General features: G+C 34.0%; 1 protein-coding gene across 3 annotated transcripts in view; it reads left to right on the forward strand.

The window, feature by feature from the left end:
* SPHKAP (SPHK1 interactor, AKAP domain containing) overlaps positions 1-13,173 on the forward strand; it is a 146,574-nt gene extending 133,401 nt beyond the window's left edge. For 2 of the 3 annotated variants that reach the window (XM_049768420.1, XM_049768421.1), the window contains 4 exons: positions 817-903; positions 3,415-3,467; positions 3,559-3,743; positions 12,525-13,173. In XM_049768420.1, the coding sequence (XP_049624377.1) occupies positions 817-903; positions 3,415-3,467; positions 3,559-3,743; positions 12,525-12,668 (469 nt within the window). In that variant the 3' untranslated portion in view covers positions 12,669-13,173. The remainder of the gene's footprint in view (positions 1-816; positions 904-3,414; positions 3,468-3,558; positions 3,744-12,524) is intronic. The other variant, XM_049768422.1, reaches the window with a different exon arrangement.
* The last annotated feature ends 4,641 nt before the right edge of the window (positions 13,174-17,814 follow it).

Raw genomic sequence — 17,814 nt, forward strand, 5'->3', positions numbered from 1 at the left:
AAAGTCACTAGATTTCATGAAGTTGAATAATTTTCTTTTACAAATACAAACAAACCTAAAAGTTGACTCAACTCTGTGGTATTACAATACATAATTCTCAGGCTAAAAGCTAGACCACATGTTGACTATACAGCCCATAAATTTGATACAATAGATGACCTCTTTTTTCTACCATACATATGATATTCAATGTTATTCCTTATTAAAAGATTTTAACATGAAAAGGCTATAATATATTAACATATCTCACTATTGCACAAGTAAATTCTGTAGTCCCATAGAAAATTAATTAACCTGGTACAAATCCTATAGAATGCCCATCAGAAAATTTTCTGATAGCCACAGGGAAAATATGCATCCATTGGATTCTGTTAAAAAATCATTAACAATCCTGGTATCTCATTCAGTCAGCAAATTTTAGAAGTATCTTAGTATTTATCAGAATATTCAAGGAGACTCTTGATACTAGATAAATATACTCACTGTCATCAGAATAAAAGGTCATTCTATGACTCACTAGGTATAAAACCACTGCAGATATCATGAAAATGATAAGGGAGAAGTGGAGGAAAAAATAAAGGAGGAGGAAAAGGATTATAGTAATGATAATGACAATTAATGACTTTGAGAGGGAAAAAACAGGTTATCTCTATGCTTTCTAAGGTGGTGAGAAATACATATTAATTTGGGAATTATGAAGACCAAAAAAGTAATCTGGGGACCAGAGAAAGGACATCAGAACAATGGAACAACAATGTCAGGTTTATTGCCAGGTGGTAGAGACTGGCATTAATATGTAAACTTTTGCTTTGTCAGCAATGGCAACAGTAGTGCCACTAGCAGTCTTGGCATTATGGACCTGGACATTTATCAGGATAACATGCCATCTTCTCCCATGATTAAGTAAGTAGCTGATGAGATGCAGTGATTGTGAGACCACTACTCCAAATCCATCTAGCAACCCATATTTATCATTCAGATTGTGCCCAGTCACTGATGTCATCATGTTTGTGCTACTGTCGTTCCATGTCATTGGAGCAAGACCTTAGTCAGAACTAGATAAATCATACCTTACCATGCTTACTTTCTGAATTTCAAATATGTCCCTCGTAAATAAGCATTTATATAAATCTTATCCATATAATCAGCAACATGTGTCAATTTACCTCTTTGGACACACAAAATAAATATTCATGTAAGTGATGCTTTTGAATCAAAGAAGGTGTTCTTTCAGTAGACTATAATGTAAATTGCTTTTCCTTTGTCTGTGAACACATGGAATTTTAATGGCTAAGTAAATCCAATATCAATTTTTGCCATGATGTAGATGCATTAATCTTCCACAGTAACTCTGCTTCCCAAGCTATGAGGTCTTTATTAAAAAATACACACACAAGAGAAAAGGTATTTAAATAAGCACAATATTTATAACATCACCTATGATAAAGAAAATAAGTGTTTGAAATCAAATGGTACAAGAAAAGAGGAGAACATGAAACTAACATTTTATTTAGAATTTGTGAGGATTCTGAAAAATAAAGTTGAAATCTACTTATGAACTAATCCATAACTATGGATTATTTGGAATTTTCTGAGACTTCAACATAAAGGAAAATGAAGTCAGTCAAAGATGAGTTGTTTTATGAGCTATTTCTTTCATTGATAAGGAGCTATGCCAATGATAGTAATGATCTGTGATTGCTGAAGGAATATTCTTCAATAATTAAATATTGAAATGGCATTGTTCAATATAGCCATTATTAACATGCATAGATCATAAGATCAGCTATACAGCATCTTGTTTATTTTGTTTAAGTTTATATAAGAAACCCAAAACTAAACCAAAAGTTGCTTTTTAATTAATTTGTTTTCCTCCCTTTGAAAATATTTAGCTAATTTTATACCTCTCTATGGTACGAACCTAGATCCCTACAGATGATATGTATTCATGAAAACCCAAGACCATCACCATCACCCATGTAAGCATCCTGATGCTCTCTAACAGAGGAAATTTTGTCTATCACTTATCATTTTACTTAAAATCACTCTCAGTATATTTAGCAGAAATCTAGACCCGTGAAAATTTGAATCTTCTTCTATAAATATTCAAATATATGTTTTAGAATGTCTATACTATACAATATTAGGAAAACAAAGATCAGTTAGAGTCTAAAGGTAAAAAATAATGTAAGGAAGACTCTTCTTCAAAAATAAGACACAGGGCTGGAGAAGACAGAGCAGAGTTAGGGGATTCGCCTTGCATATAGCCAAGCTGTTTGATCAATAGTACTATATATGGTTCCTTGCGTACCTTCTGGAGTCACTCTTGGAAACAGAACAAGAAATAATCCCTCATTACCCATGTGTCTCAATTATTTCCACAAATAAATGAGACAGATAAAAGCTCCAATTTCTAGATTAAAAATAAAAAGACCCTGTGGGTTCCCAAATTAATCATTGTCTTTTTGCTACTGGGCCCTTGCTTTCCCCACTCTATATAAAGCTGTATACAAAACTAGTAAAAACTAACTTATGTAAATACTTCAGATACTGAGATAATTTGTTGTTAAATTAATGTTCAGTAGTTTGTTGATTTCTTTCCTACTTACAGATAAAAAGACCATAGAAATATACATAGAAAATTATTTCCTAGATTTAATATCGGTATTGTCATCACAATCTATGGGAAAATACTGTACTAAGACAGAAACATATGGCCCTTTAAGTAAAAAAATGAAATTCATAAGGCTAAGAATACTCAATCAGATCATATCTACAAAATCTCTTTAATTTTTAGACATCTGAAGATTTATGGAACAAAGATTAATGAGAACAAAATGGTCTCTGAGCATCTCACAGACCAGTAATCCCTTCTTAAGCCATACAGATAAACTCCATAGATTTTTTTATGTTTTGTTTTGTTTTTGTTTTGGGGTCACACCCAGCAGTGCTCAGGGTTACTCCTGGCTCTGTGCCAGGAAATTGCTCCTAGCAGATTTGGAAAACCATATGGATGCCGGGATTCAAGCCACCATCCATCCTGGGTTGGCCACATGCAAGGCAAATGTCCTACTGCTGTGCTAGCTCTCTAACTCCTGAACTCCATAGATGTTTTATACTTTTTAAAGGATTAAATAATTCTAACAGACCAAAAAGCCTTATTTTATCATCTTATTGGTATTACTTTATAATTATTCCACCCTAAACAATTGAATTTCAGCTCAGTGATAGTAGTAGTCCTTGACCACCAGGAGATATGCCCCCCTACCCATCACCAATATCAACAATCAAAGAAAATGATGAATCTGGAATGAACTTTAGAAACTTTGAGATCAAGACCCATCACCTCATCTTCCATTTACAGCTTTCTCTTCCTAAGCATTACCAACCATGTACTGTTGTTCTCTCCCAAAGTGAATTAGTAGAAGAAAAGGAGAGTCTTAAAGGACAGTCAGAGCACATAGAGGGTAAGCCACATTCCCATCATTTTGACACCCAATTTACCTGTGCTGTCCCCATGGAAAAGTATAGTAAGGCTGTGGTTGTGTCTGTGTTCAGAACATGTCCCTGGACTCCCAGTGGGAGCAGCCAGCTGCCAGGGCAGCCTACTGGTCATCAACTTTGACCTGGAGCCAGAGTGTCCTGATGCTGAGCTTCGAGCTACTCTGCAATGGATAGCTGCCTCTGAACTTGGGATTCCCACCATCTACTTTAAGAAATCTCAGGAAAACAGAATCGAAAAGGTATCATGTTCCGTGTTTGGATATCAGTAAAGTGTTGTGTATTGTGCTGGAAGTCAGTGAATACCCCATAAATCAATCTGAATTTTGATAGTGTGTTCTTGACTCGTTCACCTTAAAATGGTGAATATAATCAGCATCATTGTTTCCTTCACCCTCTTGTCTTAGCCAGTTGGTGATGATAAAGATTTAAGTTGGAAGATGAAGAAAAGACTACTGTTTTAAATTATCTTTGCTCTGAAATCCATTATATTAAAAATCAAAGCATTCAATTAGAAACAAAGCAAAGCTATACTTGTACTTAAAAGACTGACATAATTCCAAAGGACATGTATTTTTATTTCTTCTCCAATATCTTTATATTGGATAAAATTTACATTATTATGCTCTACCTAGCAGAAATGTAAAATTGGCAAATAGATGTTCGGCTAACATAAAAATTAATGGCAGCTGTTATTACAATTCATATTTTATAATCAACCTCTAAGTATTATATAATATAAAAATTATCAATATTGAGGCAAAAATACATCAGGCTTTGAGATTATTTCCTATGATTCATCAATATTTGAATTTAGTATAATATTTTAAGTTAATACAAGTTCAACCAAGAATTCAAGTTAATTACATTTACTATTAATTTTCTTCAATGTGTACCAAAACATCCACAAATTGATTAGACTGAGATATTAATACCCAGATCTGTAAATCATATGTTGAGTGAATTTTCCTGTGCTGACTATTCAGGAATAGATAGAATAGAAATCAAGATGTTAATTAACATTAATTAATATTGTTCATTAATATTTCCTGAAAACTGGCTTATACATTTGTTCAAGTTTTTGATCTTCATAAGTTCTTTGAGGTTGTAGGACCTAAGTCAATGTTATTTGGTTAGTTTTTGCCTGAGGAAAACTCTAAGCCCCCACAAGTTGCCCCCATCTTGTCACATGACTTCCTCCAGGACTTATGTTGTTCAATCCTGCTTCCTCTCTGCTATCAGCAGAAAAAGTTCTCTACTTTAAAGAATTTATGTCTGATTGGATGAGGCTCAAGATGTAGTCTAACCTTTTGCTTAACAAACATTAACCAAATAATATAGTTTGCCTGGTAAGGTAAAATTTATTATATATCAATGATAGTAAGACCATGGTTATTTACCCAATCCCAGTCACTAGATATTAAGGTCAGAAATTTTAGGGACTATTTTAGAATCATGCTTGTTATTGATGCTATGCTCTTTTTCAATATTCTTTATCACAAAGAGTTTTCACATGTTCCTTATATTTGTTTATCAGAATTCCTTTGAGAATAGCAGAACTGATAGCATTTATATTTCTTTCTGATAATAAAATAAATAAAAGAATCAGGGAGAGCTACTATAAAATATTCCTTTGTATAGTAATAGCTGAACTGTAAATTCTGAACTTGTCTCTCTTAATAATGTGTCTCTATAAGGTTAGAATTAGAACCACAATATTGTTAATGTGAAATTGCATTGCAATCACCACTGTCAAGCTTTCACAGTGTAAAAGTGAAGGTCTTTCACTATTTTGCCTCATTGCACAGTAATTAGAAGAATATGTTTTTGGGTCACCAGTCAATGACAGTGGCTACTGAAAATATCAAGAAGGATACCTAATTTATTTCTTCTTCCTCCTATTTTTGTCTGTCTGTAATTAATCTATATTTGTCTTTGTATCTAAGACTGCCTACTATTCTGTTCTGTCTGAATAAAGATACTGCCCATATTTGTGATTCACTAGTTTTGCAAAATAATCAGCTGTTCACTGTTGAACGAATTATTCTTCCTTCTTAATAACCAATTAATAGTGAAACAAAATATAGTAAAATACTATTCTACACCGAGTCTTTCCTCATATTCCCAAAAGCCCACTGCCAGGAAGGCAATAGGACAACCTCATGAAATATGTTCCCCTATTTATGATATAATGCAAAAGCTTCCTCTTCATATATAGTTACTCCTTAAAAAGATTATTGTATGATATACTTTCAGATGCTCATTCTATAGAATAGATTCTTCTACAATCAATCTTTTTCAGAAAGATGCTAAATTTCTTAACCCCTTGGAAAATAAATTCTAATTTAGGATGAGCCCAAAAGAGAAAGAATGCAATCTCAGACTTGAAAAGCAATCTTAGAATATGATGACAATGAATCGGAACAAGGGAGACATGAGGCAAATGAAATGAGTATTTCTCACACTTTACCCCTTAACACTTTACAGACAGAATTTGCAATTCATATTCTTAAGTACCTTCTTGAATCTTATAAATTCCCAGGAATAGAATTCACAAATAAGCATTTTTATAATAATAAATTTTCTTTTGACTAAAGTGGATTACATATTTTTCACAGTAATAATTTAGGTACATATTGACATTGAATCAGGGGAATTCCCACCACCAAAGTTGTCCTCCCACCACCCTCTTTCCCAGCATACATCCCATATCCCCCTTCCTTACCCACCCAGGGCTGCTAGTATAAATGGTTCCCTCTGTGTCTAGCTTGTTGTAGATTGGGTATTGGTTCTGTTGTCATTGGCTTTGGGTTAGGTGTTTAAGTCTGATCATTTTTATTACTACTTAGTGATCATACAACTGTTTGGTCTTGGTACCCTCCATTATTTCCCCTTCAATTTTAGAGGTGGAACAAGATGGTTCAAGTTATGTTGGTTCTGTTTTAAAAAAAAAAGAAAAAAGAAAATGGGGTAAAAATAAAACAAGCAAAAAATGAGCAGAGTCCTTCTAGAGGCTATAAATTTTAATTTGGGAGAAGAAAGGGAAAAAGGAAGAGAAACACAACAAACAACAATACAAAAAGAAAGATCAAACAAAAAATTCAAAAAGCGCCACAGCAATAAAGACAACCACCACACAATAACAATTATCCTGAAATAAAAGCAAAATAAAGCACAAAAATAAAAACAACAGCAGCAACAAAAGTAACAAAACCAAAAAAAAAATTTTGTGCTTCTTTTTTTTTCTGCATAGGCACAGTAAATATTGCATTTTTAGCAACATCTCTCATGCAGTGATTCCAGTATGTACTAAAGTTTGCCATCCTCTTTCCATTGAAAATATGCTGAAAGTGATAGAATTTGAAGATTTGGGGGATTGTTTGTTTGTTTTATGGACTTATGGGGTTGTTGCTTTCTAGTATACTAGACCCAGGGAAAAGAAGGCTGAGAAAACTTACAGAATTTTACTTCCTTTCCTTGAAAACTTTACATATAAAAATGTGCAAAGAGAGGAATACATGTGTAATTACCTTCCTAAAAAGATAGAGGTGAGTTTCAAGAAGAAAACTGACCTCCAATTTTTTATTCCATTCCACATATAAAATGGAAGAAATGAAATGCTGATGACATTAAATGTCCATCTTACATTTTTAAAAGATTATACTTAAGATTCTTGGTTTTATAAAATATTTAAGCAAAGGAAGGAAAAAAAGTGAGTCTGCCTTAGGATGGGCTTCTCTAATAAAATACAATGAACTGTGCAGTCTAAAAGCACAAATGCACTTTTTCATGGTTCTGGAGACTAGAAAGTCCAAGAGCATGATAATATCAGGTTTGTTCCTGGAAGTTTTCTCTTCCATGCCATCCATGCCTTTCATGACAAAAAAAGAGAAAACATTGGTGCCACATTTTCTTTATCAAAGGACATGGGTATTATCACCAGTCACATCTTTTTCACCCCCAAATATCCACCTCCTTTTTTCACCATCCCATGAAGTTTGAGATGCTCAATGTATAAAACTAGATAGAGAAACCTAAACATTTAGGGTATTTTGAGATACTATGTCTATTTGATTTTAAGCATAATTATCTTGAATGGGATCCTTTCGTCATGGTTCTCAAACATAGGGTATGCTAGTATTATCTGGGGAGCTTTATAAATTCTAATGCTCTGGTCAATTAAATCAAAATGCCTATTTGACATAAATTCCAGCCAAGAGGTTTTTCTAAATGTTTCTGTTTGTTCCAGAATGCAACTAAGATTAAACATTATGGCAAAAGAGACTATAATTGCAGAAGCAATAGATAAACCAACCCACTTATACTTAATAAAATGAAGTTTTTTCTTTTTTAGTGAATTTATAGCAAATGTAATGGCTATCTGATTTTCGTCAATAGAATCTTTATTTAAGCACCATGATTACAAGCATGATTGTAGTTGGGTTTCTTGATGCAAAGAAAGAAAACTCTTTTTAAAATCAAAGTTAAATTTTTTCCCAAACTCACACAGTTTGTAACAACTTCCATAGAGGGCAGCATATATTTTTATAAAAATAAGTTTAACAAGTACAAGAAGAGTACAAAAATTATCTGTCGTGTTATCTTTTCTTCATACTGGTCCACCCATAATACCTCAAAAATGCAAGTTGTAGTTTTCTAATACAATAAATTTGCTCAAGCAGATGCCAGCTATGACACAGCATAAAGAATCTCATTATTATTGATTTAAAAATAGCATGATATAAAACTATTTTTATTCTTCAAACAATTGGAAAGAATAGCCCAAATTCTTGTCAGACTGAAACTGATTATAAAATGAACAAGGTGAGGAGAAAAAGATGCCAAGGACAGCTGCTAAGTGGAATGTGGTTTTCAAGGACTATAGTAATAAGCTGGAGAGAGACTCTTCTGGTTTCTTTACAATCTGTTTCATTTTATTCATAATTTTTAATAAATAAAGGAAGTAACAAAAATTGTTAGGCCTTGCTCATAAACTCTGCAGATGTTTCCAGACATCTGTGTCTAAAATAAAGTCAACTCTGCTCTCATATATGCTAATATTTAGTGGGATCAGATCATTTTGAAAGTTGCCTTATTGTGATATCTGCATCTATTGAGGAGTCATCATATATACTCTAGCCTGTAACCATGTCATATTCTTGGGTGAGTGACCTTGCTGGATGGCATTTTAACAACTTTGGGTTAGTCAATGACATCCTGAGCATGTTACTATTATAGAATTTTATCCTGTAGACCTAAATTAGAGTTGAAATACTAGTTAGTATTGGGCTTCTGGCTAGGTGGCAAAGTGACTTCTGGAAAGGCAAATATTGGCACTTACTCAAAGCTTTGCTTCTCTCTCAAAGCAGTGACTCAGAGATAGAAGGTGGGTGTGAGATGGTAGTTGAGTGAGTCAGGATTTTCTGGAAAAAGAAAAGAAGGTAGCTAGAGGTAACTTTATATCTCTGTATACTTTGTGGGACTATATTCTTTATAATAATTGGCAAAGAAGAAGAACACGCTCAAGGCATAGAGTCTCATTCAAAGATACAAATGATTCCTGAAGGAATTCTTGAAGTAAAGTCAACAACTTTTAATCCTCATTATATAAACTCAAAAACTGGATACTCAAACTTGCTCCAACAGGAGCACCTGCTTCCTAAGGAGTCCAATTACTGTGATATGCATTGTCATTATAATGATGTTGTATTGTCAACTAGCAGAAATAACTGAAATGAAATCATGACTAAAATAAAAAAGAACTTTGATATATCATAACTTAGTAAAAATATATGCAAGACAAGAAAAAAACAAATACTATGGAAGTTAGGACACTTGCACATTGATGTACCATGATTGATATCCAGCACCCAATGTGGCCCTCAAGTACCACAAAAAGTGATATATTCATGAAGAGCTAGGAATAAATCCTGAGCACTCCAGGATGTACTGTCCCACAACATACACCTACACACACACACACACACACACACACACACACACACACACACAAACAAGCACATACACTACCACCACCACAACCCAAAAGTGTTTAAAGTAATGTAAATAAAATGAAATAAGTCAATGTGCTCTGTCCATGAGGTCAGCAAATCTCTCTTTAGGTTTTGGCAGCTGCTAGCAGAGGTTCTACTTAGAGAAGTAATCCTCTCTTCCTTTGGAAGTTGACTCCCCAAGAGAAGTTCTGAATCATAATACAGTCACATTTGCCCCAGTTCCCCAACATGAATGTATTATTTGTGATCCTCCTCTTTTTGCTGACAGTTAACATTAGTTAGTCTTATTTTATTGTAGTGTTGATTACCCTCAAAATAAATTATTTGGTAATTATATAATATTAGTTGGTAGTAAAATGTTGGAAGTAAAATATCTTTACCCAAGTGGGAATCAAAACTTCAAGAGCTAAACCACATTGAGCCAAATATTCCAGATTCATCCTAGTCTCCCCATTTCTCCACTGAATTTCTCCAATAGAAAACAATGCTTCTGATCATCAGTTAATATCAAGACATACGTAAGAGGGTTAACATTATAATTTTGGCTTCTCCCAAAATGATATATTTATTTGGGATGTTTTTATTTTCTCTATTTTAAGTAAAACTTTTATCTAAAGAGTTTATGCCATTTTTCTGAGGTTATAGGAGTCTGACAAACCTAAAACTAAGCAGAATTGGTAAGACACGCAACTAATATTGCTGACAATTTTCACTAAGACTTAGCGGGACAGAAATGCCACTTCAGTTGAAAGGGTTAAACTTCCCCTACTATAGTTAACCAAGACAAGAGTTTCTGATAACCACCTTCACAATAGTCACACACACTCACAATCTCAGTGTCAAAAGAGACATGAACCATGCAAAATTTCCTGCTTTTGATTTCTCTTTGTTTTATTCAAGATATCAAACAACCCAGGTTCTTATGCATGCAAGACATATGCTCTCTTCACTCCCCTTGCTCTATTCCTAGCACCAGCTGTTACTTGCCTATAGCCATTGCTCCAATCTAAGCTCATTCAGTCTTTGTATAATGTTCACCTCCAATCATTTCTATGGAATACCCTAGCAACAGACAATTATTGAGTAAGCCATTCCCTACATCATGTGAAAAATAAAAATCATGAAAAAAGATCTGTTGAGAATTATTCTAAATTGTTCTGAATGTCACTTAATATTTCAGATAGTCTTCTTTATCATTTAGAATGCATTTGACTTACTTTTGGTCACACATTTCTTCTGTCTTTAAGCAAATAGTATGGAAGCACCTGCTCTGTGCATGTATAGATACTGAAATATGTCTGGGATCTGCCCTGGAGAGATGAGTTTCTATAATATCATTGTTTCCAATCTGTCATTCTTTTTCATCATTCTAAAACTTGTCAAGATGTTTCCATGCTTTAAAAAGTTAAGTATTTTAGTTTTCAACCTTGAAAATTGCTTCATTCAGTTGAAGCCAACAGAAGGCAAGTGAGTACAATGAAGTGGTGATTTTTGTACAATCGTGCTATCACAGCTGGAGAAGAAACATAATTTAATAGTAACTCTCTATGTGACAACTTCCAGTAATTGAAATAAATGAACAAATTCAAGCTGGAATGAGAAAGACTAGAATAAAATTAACATTCTAATTGCTGTCTCATCTTGAAAGTCTGAACAAATACAAAAAGATCAGAGAAAGAATTCTGGAAGGATATTGAAGAAATAGTTCTTAAGTTGTGATATTTAACCACCATTCTACAGACAAACACCTGTCTGTAGATGTAGAATAGTTGAAAATTACTGAACTAAAAACCACAGCCTTCATCCTTTATAACACAGGTCTGTGTTTTTATAAAACTATATTATATTCTTGGGGCTGAAGATAGCAAGCACATCAGTAGGGTAGCCTTGCATGTGGCCTATCTGGCAAGGACCCGGGTTTGATCTCTTGCATCCCCTTGGTCTCTTGGTCCCCTGAGCCTTCATGGAATGATTTCTGAGTACAGAGCCAGGAGTAACCTTTGAGCACCACCCCAAACTGAAAAAAAAAAACACCTATACTATATTATCAAACTATACTTTCTTCTAAAGTTCTAAATAAATATAAATATTGTGTTCTGTTTTCTTCTTCAACTAAATTTCAAAGTGTAATAGGTTAAAAATGGTATTTTAATAGGAAAATAGACAACTCACTGCCAACTTCTCACCGATAAGTCCTGATTTAACTAGTTTCCTTTTTAGACTGCTTCATCTCAAAAACCTGGTGTCTAAATTGTAACTGTTGTAAGTAGATGACATATCTTGGTCATCAATCTTGGCTTTTCTTGCTGCAATGGAAAGTCACCTTTACTTTATCTTCATAAGAGAGGGGAGCTTTCAAAATTCGGTAAAAGAAAAGAGCCAAAATTTTATTCCATATAAATTTGACCCATTTGCACATTCAGTAAGAAACTAATCATGACAGATAATCATGCTTGGTGTTGAAATGTTGTATGCCTGAAACACATTCATGAATAACATTGTTGTTTCATTGTGCTAAATTAAAAAAATAATTAAGGAGCCAGAGAATAGTACAGTGAGTAGGCACTTTCCTTGTATGTGGCCAATATGGCTTCCATCCCAAGATCCTACCATGGTCCCTCAAGCACAACCAAGAGTGATTCCTGAGTGCAGAGTCAGGAGTAAATCCTCAATATCCACCAGGTGTGACCCAAAACCAAAACAACAACAGTAACAACAAAATTTAATTAATAAATAAAATAAAATAAAAAGACTTGCTTCAGAAAGAGAAATGCCATCTAGTTGTCATATTGATACAGTCCCTGCTGAGATGGAAATTCCATTTTGGTTAAAAGAAAAACTATACACCTGAAGTATCTGAAAAGAAAATAGACTGAAAAATAGTCTCATGTCAAATTTGAGATATTATTAAATAGTCTAGAGAGTCATTGACTTTGGAAGAGTGGATGGATAAAATTGTTTTGAAGATCTCTTGGGATAGTTAAGTTCTAACTCTGTGCTTTGTTTTAGTTTCTAGATGTTGTGCGGCTGGTTCATCGGAAGTCCTGGAAAGTGGGGGATATCTTTCATGCAGTTGTCCAGTACTGCAAAATTCATGAAGAGCAGAAGGAAAGAATTCCAAGTCTCTTTGACTGGCTCTTAGAACTGGGATAAGACAGCTTTGCTTTGTAGAGTATTCTTTTCCTTTAGCTTATAGTGGTTTGCTAGAAACTTTCTCAAAACATCACATCACATTAACAGAGCTATAAAACACATATGATGCTCAAGTCTCTCACACATGAAAAATTCTGAAGAAACATAAAAGATGGATCAGTGCAGAACTGTAGAAATAGTAGAAGAGTTAAAAAAGAGCTGAAATAGATTGGTTGGTTGGCAAAATAGAAACTTTAATGGGATTCAAACTCAGCATATAATTAGACCTAAGTTCCGTGAAGCTGCATTTACATAGTATTACATTTTAATTATACAAAATAATGTGTAACAGCCTCAATTTTGTAAATCAATCAAAAACAAAACTACTGATACAATTAATTTTATAAATTATACTGTAATTTTATTCTTCTGAATAGTCAAGGGGCCATTAGTCCAGGAAAATATGTATTAAGAAGTTTCCAGAAAACAAATATGAGTTTTATATTTGCAGTTCATAATCAGAAGACCCTATTACTGATTAAGATTTAGAGATACCATATTATAAGTTCTCTACTGCAATTATTCCTTTGCTTCCTGCAACTAATTAATTCCTAACAATATCAGAGTTCTGAGATGACCACAAAGTATTTGCTTTGAGAATCCAAAGTATTTGCTTTGAGTATTTGCAAGAGGATCTACAGATCACCTATTTTTATTACTTTATTCATATGACTATAGAATCTTATTCTTCAGGAAAGCTTTCTTATACTTAAAAAATATTTCAAGACAAATTTCGTTTGCATATTTAATTATATAAAACCACTTTTAGGGGCTGGATTGGTGATACAGCGGCTATCCTAGGACAAACCGCAGTTTGATTCCTGTTGTCCCATATGGTCCCCCAAGCCAGGAGCGATTTCTGAGAGCATAGCCAGGAGTAACCTCTAAGCATCACCAGTTGTGGCCCAAAAACAAAAACAAAAAAAACAAATAAACAAAAAATAAAACAAATTGTAAATTGTGGTGAGTTAGTTGTCATAAATAATATATAAAGGTAGCTTAAAGGCCATAAACATGAAGAGGTTATTATTTTATGTCATATATGACACAGTCTGGTGACTTGCTTCCTCATTAATGAGTTGGATCCAAATGGCATGACTGCTGCTTGGATGACATATATAACAAGAGTGAGATTTGACATAACCAATAAGGATCATAAACTTTTCCTGTTTCAGAGACAGTGCTGTTTAATTTGTGGAAAAGAACACTTTATCACATCTTACGTATTTTAATATCAGAGATTTACTGTTTTAAATAAATAAAATTATTTAATGTCTGCCTAATAAATATTTTCCCTTTAGCTAAATAAGCTAGGCTGGCTTGTATTTTCTTGATCAAAAAAGGTATTTATTAAAGATTTCTTGGAATACTGTGCTTTTACACTATTTTTAAAGATTGTGATGTCATTTTAAATGTGAACAAGGTTTGTCCTGTGTTATATGATGTCATCAATGTAAATTTTCTGTGTTATCCACATCTTGAAATATCAAGAAATCTTCATTATAAAATAAAACTTTCTTTTTTCCTTCCTCCTTAGTACTTTCCCAATGCTCATAAAAGTAGACCACATTTAAGCTGTAATTTTAATTTAATATATTAATGAAGTATCAAATTTAAAAATTTACCTATGATCACAAACTCTTTGTGACACTTAATGGAAATTATCTATTTATTTATTATTAAGAATTCCAGAATATTGTGTGTAGACTTTTCGTGCTCGAATGCATAAATGTTTACTTATCTTATAAAGCACAAATATTGACTTGTAACCATGTGATGAGGTTCTATATGTTGTGCTTAATGTTGAAACTAAGAAATAAAATTTTGTTGTCAAAATTTTGATCATCTTTTTTTTTTTCAAAATAGTTAATCGTCCATAGGAAAAAAGTGTAGAGAGTTAAAATGACATATCACAGGCAAGTTTTGCTGTCCCACATTCAATTTTGAAATAGTAAAACAATGATTAAATTTACAAAGAATCAGTTATATTGACATAATTTTAATGAGTCACATTTTTCAACTTTGCCACTTTTGACATTTAAGATTAGAGCATTGTATGATATAGAAGTTTTTCCTGTACTTTACAGGGTTTTCAGTATCCCTGACCTTTAACTGTCAAAATCTAGTAACTATTGCCAAGCCAGAAATGTCATCCAACATTGCATTGTCAAATCACTTCAGAGCTGAGAGTGAGGGCAACAATCACCATTGGTTGAAGATATCTGTCACAAAAAGGCATTTAAGGGGTTCTTCTAAGGTTTCAGGTGATGTTTGGATAAAAGAAGAAAAATCTATAAGTCAGGAGGAATGTAAAAATCAGGCCTTCCCTGCCTGAGTACACACATACTCCCCTAAATCCCATCCTTTATGATTTACTGTTGAGTCCTTCCCTGAGTGAACAGGCTGAAGAAGGAGCACCTCGAGGATTAAGAAAACAAGTCAGGGGCCGGTGAGGTGGCACTAGAGGTAAGGTGTCTGTCTGCCTTGTAAGTGCTAGCTAAGGAAGGACCGTGGTTCGATCCTCCGGCATCCCATATGATCCCCCCCAAGCCAGGGGCAATTTCTGAGCGCTTAGCCAGGAGTAAGCCCTGAGCATCAAATGGGTGTGGCCAAAAAGAACACACACACACACACACACACAAAAGAAAGAAAACAAGTCAGACATAATAAAGAAATAGTGTCAGGAGGTTCCCAGCCTCATGGACTGAGAGCCTTGACTATCTGGTAGTACATTTATTGTCCAGAATTAATCAGTTATTAGAATAAAGGTGGAGAACAAATTCCTACCTAATGCTAACTAAGCCTAGGGGATTTTACATTTTGTAAGTGGATGTGTGAGGAAAGAGGAAACTAAGGTAAAATCTCTAAAGATTTTTTTTTCTTCTAGGAGGGGTGATAGATAAGACTGATTACAGGATTCTCATCCATAGGGCATTACCTATAAACTTGTGTGTTCTGATAATTTGCATTAGAAGCCCTCAGATCTTTATCTGCACATCCACTTGGACTATCAACTCTCTAGCTAAACTTGTTTATTTCTTGGATATCTTCATATCTGACATTTTACAGCAAAGCTGAGCTAAGTGAAAAAGTATCAAGACTATATGCCTTGGGGAAAAAATAACATAGATGCCAACTCACTAAAGGCAAACTCAAAGAGTAGAGGTAAAAGTTGTCCTTCAACCCAGAAAATAAATTATTTGATTCTATACAAATAAGGCATTGAAAATTGAGGATTTGAGTTTCAATAAAAAAAAAGGATAAGTTTGTATACATTAGAGTTTACCAATCAGGAAGAAAACACTGTCAAATAAAAGTAATCTCTGGAGGTTGGAAAGATAGAACAGTGGTACTGATCTTTGTTCAATTTTCTCACAGCACATAGGGTCCTCAGTGCCATACCATGAATGATTGTTGAGGACAGAGCCAGGAGTAAGCTCTTCTAGGTGTGGCCTAAAAACAAAAACAAAACAAAACTAATCTCTGGACACTAGGTGCAGAGGCATTTATCGAAGGAAGATTATTGCAAGAATCGTGAAGAAAATAAAAAATTTTAATTGCTAGGGAAGATACAAGTTAAGGAGGTTATTACAAAAAACAAGTCAACTCTGTGATGATCTCCAGGGTTAGGCAAAGGAAGTTTTCTTTGATAGAGTACAAGAGAATAGAAAGAATCAATCATGGGGATGTGGGATAAGCACATTGAGCCAGTAAAGGTAACGAGACCATAGATGAGATAGCATTTTCTCTTGAGCACTGCTAGGATGATCTCAGGCACTGCAGGTTCTAAGCAATACTGAGTCCTTAGGCCCAATTATTTAACTAATAACTAGATAGAGAATTGTGAGGAGTCAGGACATTCTAAGCAACTTTTAAGAGATCAAAGCCTCAGCTCAAGCTCCCACCAAATGCCTTTTCTCAGTATACCTACTCAATCTCACATTTCAGAACTTTTCTTTCTTCTTCCATGATGCTCTTCACAGAAATTATTTTATTAAATAGTTATCAGCAATTATTTATTTGCTTTTAAAACGTCCTTGCCACTTTAACTCTGTTCCTATTTTAACTGCCTGCTCTTTTTCTGAATGAAAATGTTCCTGGGACTTCAGATTCTCCCTTGATGTTCTGAGCACAATAAAACTCAGTACACAAACCAGAATCTCTAACTGCAGAGACCTGACTATGACAACCATGACTGAGAAGAACTTTCACTGGGACCACAAAGGAAGACTTTGGGATTAGAGAACTTAGTATGCCTGTGCCCTGTTATTAGTCTTATGGCTATTTTCTCCATCTGTGAATGTGCCTTTGCAAAAACAAACAAACAAACAAAAACACCACCCTGTATAACACATACCCTATTTTTCTTTTCTTCTTTTTCTTAATTCTTATCTTTGATATAGGGGATCTCACCTTTTTCATAGAACCTTGGAACATAGATTACTGTTTTACCACATACTTCTGCATTTTTCTATAAAACTAGAAGAAAGGAAAAAAGAAAGGCTGGGGGCCAGAGGCTAAGTGGTCTTAAATGTATTGGTGGGGGAAAAATAAGGACAGAACTACATATCCAAGCCAAAGTCAATGACAATAGAATCAAGAGACCTAAACTTTCACAATCTAAACTTAAATAGGTCTATTATACTGGCAGGCCAGGAGACAAAGAGCTGTGGTATATGATGTACCCTAGGTCCATTGGTGGAGGGAGGTTGACACTGGTGGTACGAATGGCCCTGACTCACTGTATATCTAAAATTCAATTATGAAGGACTCTGTAGATCAGAATGGTTTTAATAAAATAAAATAAAAAGAAAAGAAATTGCCTCTCACAAATATTAAAATAAAATAATCTCAGGTGCAAAATTGTTTTCTGTCAGATGGTGTTATCTCTCAGCTGACAACTAGCCTATATTTGGACATACATAAGGCATCACTCTTCTGTCCTAGAAGAGTATGACACACCATGCTTAGCTCTGTTGCTCTGAAATGTATTCTTTTGCATTGTAGTTTATCTGAAAACTGATAGAAGTTTTAACTTCTGTTACTCAGTCAAATTTACTTTTTATTTGAAGCACACAAATTATATTGTTTCAGGTAGCAAATTTAT

Source organism: Suncus etruscus, chromosome 2 (assembly GCF_024139225.1).
Source record: "Suncus etruscus isolate mSunEtr1 chromosome 2, mSunEtr1.pri.cur, whole genome shotgun sequence".
In the NCBI taxonomy this organism is placed as follows: Eukaryota; Metazoa; Chordata; class Mammalia; order Eulipotyphla; family Soricidae; genus Suncus; species Suncus etruscus.